General features: G+C 39.4%; 1 protein-coding gene across 1 annotated transcript in view; it reads right to left on the reverse strand.

Moving 5' to 3' along the window:
- Positions 1-7,500, reverse strand: part of LOC137993191 (ubiquinone biosynthesis protein COQ4 homolog, mitochondrial-like) — a 15,274-nt gene that overhangs the window by 2,788 nt on the left and 4,986 nt on the right. The window contains exons 4-7 of the mRNA XM_068838896.1: positions 6,585-6,687; positions 5,452-5,475; positions 4,001-4,095; positions 1,701-1,802 (exon numbers count right to left, since the gene is read on the reverse strand). Coding sequence (XP_068694997.1) covers positions 1,701-1,802; positions 4,001-4,095; positions 5,452-5,475; positions 6,585-6,687 — 324 coding nt within the window. The remainder of the gene's footprint in view (positions 1-1,700; positions 1,803-4,000; positions 4,096-5,451; positions 5,476-6,584; positions 6,688-7,500) is intronic.

Consider the following 7,500-nt stretch of genomic DNA (forward strand, 5'->3'; position numbering starts at 1 on the left):
TAAATTTTCTTCGTACGTATTTTATGATGAGTACATTTTAAAGGCAATACTGGAATCACGCTTTATTGAAATCACGCAAAAATGACTGAGCCTCATACTGCTACGGCCCTGCTTCACCCCTTATCTCTTGTATTAAAATAACTGAAGTAAGGTGCGAAAATCATCATGAAGGGCACGACGACGCAAATAATTAACTTTTATCCTTTACGAGACGGAGCCAGGAGCTAGAAAAAAACAAGGTACCGACAGTAACTTTAGTTAGGACCGACAAAGCGTGGACCAAATCGAGCGGAAAGCACACCCGTCTAAACTGCGCATAGTACTCACTTTCATTCTGGGATGACGGCCAGGGGAGAAGAAACCTTTGCTCTGGATCGAAACTCGCATTGATTCAACCAAACAATTATCAAGGTACAGTTTCGTCCGTGTTTGCTGCCTTTATTATCCAAATCGATCGAACCCCTGCTCGAGACGAGTCCAAAAATTCCGCGATATTGTGCATACTTTTCACTTATTGTATGGACCCGAGGGAAACAGTTTTGTTTTCTACAGAGTCCCGAGGGAGAACAAAACTAACTGGTTTCCCGAGGGACCAGACATTAAATGCTTTGTTATATATTTAGGCCATGTCCACACGTACCCGGAAATTTTTTTTGCCGCAAATATTGTTTTGCGGATACGAAAATATATAATTTTTTTTTGCGATTTGAGCCTGAAAACGTTCTTAACATGTTCTTAAAGGTGTGTGGTACACTTAGTCCGTGTTTGCTGCCTTTATTATCCAAATCGATCCAACCCCTGCTCGAGACGAGATATTGTGCATACTTTTCACTTAATGTATGGTCCCGAGGGAAACAGTTAGTTTTGTTTTCTAGAGAGTCCCGAGGGAAAACAAAACTAACTAGTTTCCCGTGGGACCAGACATTAAGTGCTTTGTAATATATTTAAACTTTCCCTTCAACGATCGCAACAACTTGAAACAAACAAACAAAGACGGCACTATGAAAACATAACTTCCTTATTCACAAGCCTGCCGAATGAACATTTTACAAATGTTTCAAAGTGCCTGAAAAAGGTAAAATACGCCTTTATAACCTCAACAACGAATACAGAATCATTTGGAATTGCAAAATTCATCGTAACATTTGCTCCAGAAAACGCTCAGGCGTTAGTTTACGAGCTGTTGTATCCGGCGCGGGCAACAACCACAGAATAGGCCACTTCGGAAAATACCATAATACTCCTTGTTTGTCCTGCCAAATTTTGCATAAGCATTGTTTCCAGTTTCTCTTGGGACTTACAATGGCCCCAAGAGAAAACAAAAACAATGCTTATTCAAAATTTGGGGGACAAACAAAGAGTATTATGGTATTTCCCGAAGTGGAATTTGAATTTGATCAGAGCCACGTGACCAAGAATCAACCAATCACAGTCCACTTTTTGATGAGTGAAAGTCTAGGTATATGACAATGTTGGTTATTTGAAAAGAACTATTTTTTCGTGTACGCTTCACGCAGAACAACTTGGAAAAAAATCGCTTATTGGATGTTTTGGCGTGTAGTATCGGGAGTATTTTTACTCAATCATTGTATTTTCAAGCGCCATACGGACTCGTCAAAATACATGCAGCAAAACTCGTGAACATACTCCTCAAAACTGCAAGCCTAAACATCTAATAAAGTTTTAATGTTAGAATTCACCTTGCAGTTAATCTCAATGGAGCAACAATGGAGCTCATTGCGCACATCGGGAGTCCAGTTTGTATCATCTCGTACCACTTCACAGCTATTTCATGAGGGACACTGTGGAAAAAACCATAGCGACCGCTCAAACCTGCTAAAAGTAGTGAAACTCGCACGCAAGAAAGCCTATGGCAAACAAAGTTCCCAACTGTGTTTTGAACTGGTTTTTAAGTGCTTTTAATTTTCACCACTTGCAGACCATTTTTTTCCGACGGATAAAGACATTTAAGGTGGCTCAAACCAGTTTCAACACTTGAAAGAAACGTTATTAGAAGGACTGACACTACAACAGTTTATCACTTAACAGCAATGTTATGGTACCATATCAAACACCAATTATTGCTGGAAAAGATTAGGTCATTTTTGTGACGTAAAAAGTTTACCCTGGCAACAGGAAAGCCCTTCAAAAACATCCCATATTTTGGCTTTAGCTGCTCATATCTCAAAAACGAATTCGGTGACCCCCATTTTCTATTTCTGAAATGTAGCAGCATGCCAGAATAAATTCTCTGCAAAGTTTAAAAAAAATATGTGGAATGGATTCACAGCCACCTTAATTAATTAAAAATTTAAGGTAGCTCTGAATCCGCTCCACAGAATTTTTTTGAACTTTGCAGAGAGTTTCATCTTGGCCTGCTAATCACTTTTGTAGAATAAAAAATTGGGTCACCGAGTTCGTTTTTCAGATATGAGCAACTACAGCCAAAATATAGGGTGTTTTTGCAAGGCTTTCCTGTTGTCATGGTAAATTGTTACGTCACAAAAATGACTACACGTTGTTCAGAAATAATTGATGTTTCACATGGTACCATAACATTGCTGCTCCGTGATAAAGTGTTGTGGTGTCAATCCTTATAATAACAAGGTCTCTTGAGAGTGTTGAAACTAGTTTGAGCCGCCTTTAAAGGCAAGAACCAACCGTCAGTGGTTGTTCAGAGATCAAGTGGCCTTAACAAGATTGGACCACATAACGCGCGAGAAACAACTGCCAAATCCTATCCTCTATCAGATAGCACCAACAGCAGGTGCCAGTTGTTCAACGAGCGGATAACTTTATGCAGTGGATAACTCACTATCAAGAGTACAAAATAACAGTTCACGTTAAAAGTTGGCCAAATATTCTTGCACACCTTTTAACTAGATGTGCTTAGATTGCGCATATTCGCAGTTATGAGGGCATATTTACCAATTATCCTGCGAAATCGCGCGGAATATCGCCTGATACCTGTTGAGTACGCACGACGAATATTGAGCGTGCTATGACCATATTTGGACATAGTCATAATGTGTTGAATAATAAACTGAAATATTTGCAGAGCTTGAAACTGACGGATATTGACAGGTGAACAAAGTTTCGTCTCTCGTGACATGGCTACTATTAGCAGCTTTTTAAGTTTAGTCACTGCTTCAGTTATTTAGTCTGTTATTTTCGGCTTGGGTAGCAAACCAAGCACTTCGTACTTTGAGAGAACTCGGCTACAGTATATCTCCCCAACCTTGCCGTCTTTTGAAGGCTGTACAATACAACAGCAAAAAACTCTTAACGGTGCATAACAGAGCAATTTCGAACAGAACACGGCAGGCAAGGTCCACATAAGTTAAGGGAACTCAGAAGAAAGCCGCCATGCATGGATTTAAAAACCACTTCAAAAGAAGGTTATACTTGTATGTTATCAATGTTGACTCTGGAATCTAGGGAAAAAATTCCGAATGCTCCTTTGCAAGGAGTCGAAGCTATGACTGTCTGATTACTAATTCGTATTCTCTACCACTGAGCCACAGGAGACTCCAAGGAACCAACACCTATCTACATGAATGATGGAAAGGTGTAATGGGCCTGTCGGGAAGATATGATACAAGTTGCTTGGCAACGGGCGAAAGGATCAGAGTTCCAGGCAGGAATCGAATCTACGACCTAACTAATACCAGTCGGATGCTCTACCCATTGAGCGAGTAGAACTCACTGGTCTGCGGGCTCTAAAAAGTCATGCGCCTGAATTTTACGAATACATGAATAAGTAGCCGAGCTCAATGGGTAGAGCATCCATCCAGTGTTAACAGAGGTCGTAGGTTCGATTCCTGTCAAGGACTCTGATTTTCCAGTTGTCCTTTCGTCGGTTTCCCGTTGCCAAGCAACGTGTATCATCAACACCCATCTTTTCATCGATTTACCCAGGGTTAACAAATACCACACTTCTTTTTACATGCTTTAGAAGTACAAGTAAGATGATGTTTCTCTCCCTTCAACAAAAACAAACCTGATCGATAATCCAGCAAGGGTGTGGACAAAGTCGTGAACCTCTCGGTACCGCTGCATCACAAATGCAAGTTCTTTGTCATCTACAAACTTCACCTGAACCGTAAAAGAACAAGAACAACAACAGATGCTGCCATCAGCTGAACACGCCTGGTGCACTTGTTTTATTATTCTTTTGCTAATGTGCAAATTACATGGAAGGGTTGCGTTTTCCTGAACGTTGGCCGTGTAGCACTTATATTTCAACGGACTTAACTATTAGAGGGTAATGTGAAGTGCTAGTTTTCTACCCATGCAAACCATGTGAGCGTTAGCCCTACTAATGGAAATGGGCCCACACAAGGACAGAGAAAAACTCTGACCGGGTAGGGGGGGGGGGGGGATTGAAACCACGACCCTCGGGTTAGATCACCGCTGCTCTACCGACTGAGCTACAAGGTCAGATGGGAGCAGGTCATGGGAATTTAAGATGTCAATGTCCCGGCAATGAACATGTACAAGTACAAGGAAGGGTTACGTTTTCACAAATGTCGGCCGTGTAGCTGACCCACCCTGGTCAGTTTTTCTCTGTCCTTGTGTGGGCCCATTTCCATGGGCCAACGCTCGCATGGTTTACATGGCTAGAAAACTAGCATTTCACATTACCCTCTAATAGTTAATGTGCAAATTAGCCTACCAAGCCTCGTTTTAGAGAAAATAATTATTCTTTTTTAGTATCACCCAACTAGTGGACTAATGCAAATCGTGTATTTTAATTGGCTACGCTACTAGATGACTATTAGTAATAGTCCTCGAGTAGCGTTTTATTCCCAAATAAATATTTCTCCAAGTTGCATTTGCTAACTTGATTATTGCCTTTTCTGTCCGACTAGTTGGGTGATACTAAAACAATTAGACCCTTCGCCCTCAAGGGCCACGGGTCAATAGCCCATTCGGCTTCGCCTCATGGGCTATTGACCTGTAGCCCTTGCAGGCGGGTCTAATTGTTAAATATTCACTGTATGGTATCGAGACTTGGTAGGCGAATTTGCACCTGGACAAAAGAAGTATAAATTGACTGCCATTTATGAATGAGGTCAATTTTCACTCTCTTTTGGTTATTGAAAGCTGAGGGTACAAAGATATTAACGATTTTCACTCTCTAGGCAGGAGCTTTAATAGGGATTTACTCAACTTTGGTTTGCGGTTTGGCTTTTGTGCCTGTGATGGGAATACTTTGCTTATGCAAGGACTAAATGAACATGGGCAGAGAAAGTTAAATGGACTCACAGATAAGACCACCCTTAATTTACTAAAACTTGAATCTAGCCAAAAACAATTGGCATGACCACCATCACAGTGTAATCAACACCAATTATCGAAAATTCTAGTTCAAGCCAAGCTTTGTTTCTTAACTTGGAAACAAGCATGTTTTATCAAGTTATGCAATGATAAAATTTAATGAAAGCTTACCTCATCTCTGTCAGGGTTGATTCTCTGTTAGAAAACAGTAACAAATACATGAACACCACGACTGGTTTATTAATACCTAGTATTTGTGAATAAAGTATATTTTTTCCACCAGAGAAATCAAGATACAGGGTCACAATGTTCATATTAATCTGATATCAAGCACATCAAGGTGCATTTGCAAGCTTCCAAATTACACCAGTTGTACCTTTATACAGAATGCTTAAGTTTTTAACTTTCTTAGGGGCAATAAAAATTGTCCCACTCAGTGTCAAAGGTTGAATATTTCAAAATTAATTGGGAGTTTTGCATTTATTTAATAATTTATTCCATGAGCTCGCATTGGATATGAGATGGTAAATAGCCAACAAGGCGCGTAGCGCCGAGTTGGCTATAACCACTCTCATATCCAACAAGCACGAATGGAATAATTGTTTTGTTAAATTCCTTAAACTCCAAAAGTTTGGAAGTACGAAATACGAGCGAAAAAAGAGAGAAAATCCTAGTGAAATCGAAAAAAGTTGATGAAGATGCGACGTTGTGTAATACCTCGTGGTCACACAGACACAGGCTCATCACAAAAACATTTCTTACCTTTTCGCGTATCTCTAAGCTTCGAAAGTGATCCAAACTTTCCACAAAAACGTTTTTCTTTTGCTTTATACCAAAAGAAATTTCTCTTTCTGGCGAAAACGTTTTTATTTTAGCAAAGCTAAGCGCAATCATTTACCATATAAGGTCAAACTAAGGTATATGAGCTGATAACCGAGATTGAGTGAACCAATCAGAGCATGAGAATTGCATTATCCGAGGTTGAGAATTTAATAATCAAAATTACTTAAATTTTCTATTGACAACAAAATTACACTAGAGAGGAATTATGCTATTGACAATCACATGAAAATTACTTCAATGCAATAGCCTCACTGCAAACACTATTTTTTAAGATTTTCTATTGCTGTATCACATTTATTTCTCCTATTTACTTTCTGTTATAAGTGTTAAAGGGTTAACTAGTATAAGAATGCGTAAAAAGTGCAATAAAGCTGAAGTTGGTCAATTTTGATTTTTAATAATTAAAGTGTCAACAATTTCCCCTGTTCAATGTTGATTGGTTAATATCAAGCTTTACTTACATTGAGATCCATTCCCCTTACATATTCTCTTCCAAATGTTCCATCTGGCAGCTGTCTCAGTTTATCGTAGTCAAGTGTGGAGGAATTTAATAGTGGCCGTTCTCTAAAATCCATATAACAATGATTATCTGCGACAAACATTACCTCTTGACTGAACAAATCCTGTTGACAATTGCTTAAATAATTTATTTGTCCAGTTAATCACATCTATTACTTGTTTAAACATTACCTCTTCATGAGACCAGATACAAAAAACACAGTAGGTAGGACACACAATTAGAATTAAAAGCAAAGCACTCTTACAAAAAGCGAAATCAATCTTATATTTGCTTGATCCTGATTACCTTGTCCTATAACGTATGGGGCTTTGCCTTTATTAACCCTCCTTCCCCATTTGTACTGACCCTTGCCTACGTCTAAATGATGACCATCCCCTTTCACTGAAAAATTGACTTGATTGTGCAGAAAAATACAAGCTAGAGTTGTTTAAAACTCCCGTTTTCTCTACCATCAGTGATCTCTCTGCCACATCAGTTAAGTAGAAATCTAAATATTCCTGCTAACAAACAAGCATGGGTATATTAAATTTATTTGATCTCTCACATAGTATTCATCCTATGCTTGGCCCATTGAACGGGCCATATTCTTCAAAACAACCCAACTGACTTAAAGGCGCTGTTACACTGCGAAATGTTTTGTGCAACTTGTCTCACAATGTTTTGGCAACACTGTGGCGGGACAAGTTGCACGAAACATTTCACAGTCACTGTGTAACATACCCTGCAACGGCCAAAATCATTGCGAGACAAGTTGCAAGAGCTATTGCCGAAAGTAGAATTAGGTTCTCCTTTTCGTGCCACTTGTCTCGCAACAATAAAATCTTTCCAGGGTATGTTACACTGTGAAATGTTTCGTG

The sequence above is a fragment of the Montipora foliosa genome, chromosome 2 (assembly GCF_036669935.1).
Source record: "Montipora foliosa isolate CH-2021 chromosome 2, ASM3666993v2, whole genome shotgun sequence".
Lineage (NCBI taxonomy): Eukaryota > Metazoa > Cnidaria > Anthozoa > Scleractinia > Acroporidae > Montipora > Montipora foliosa.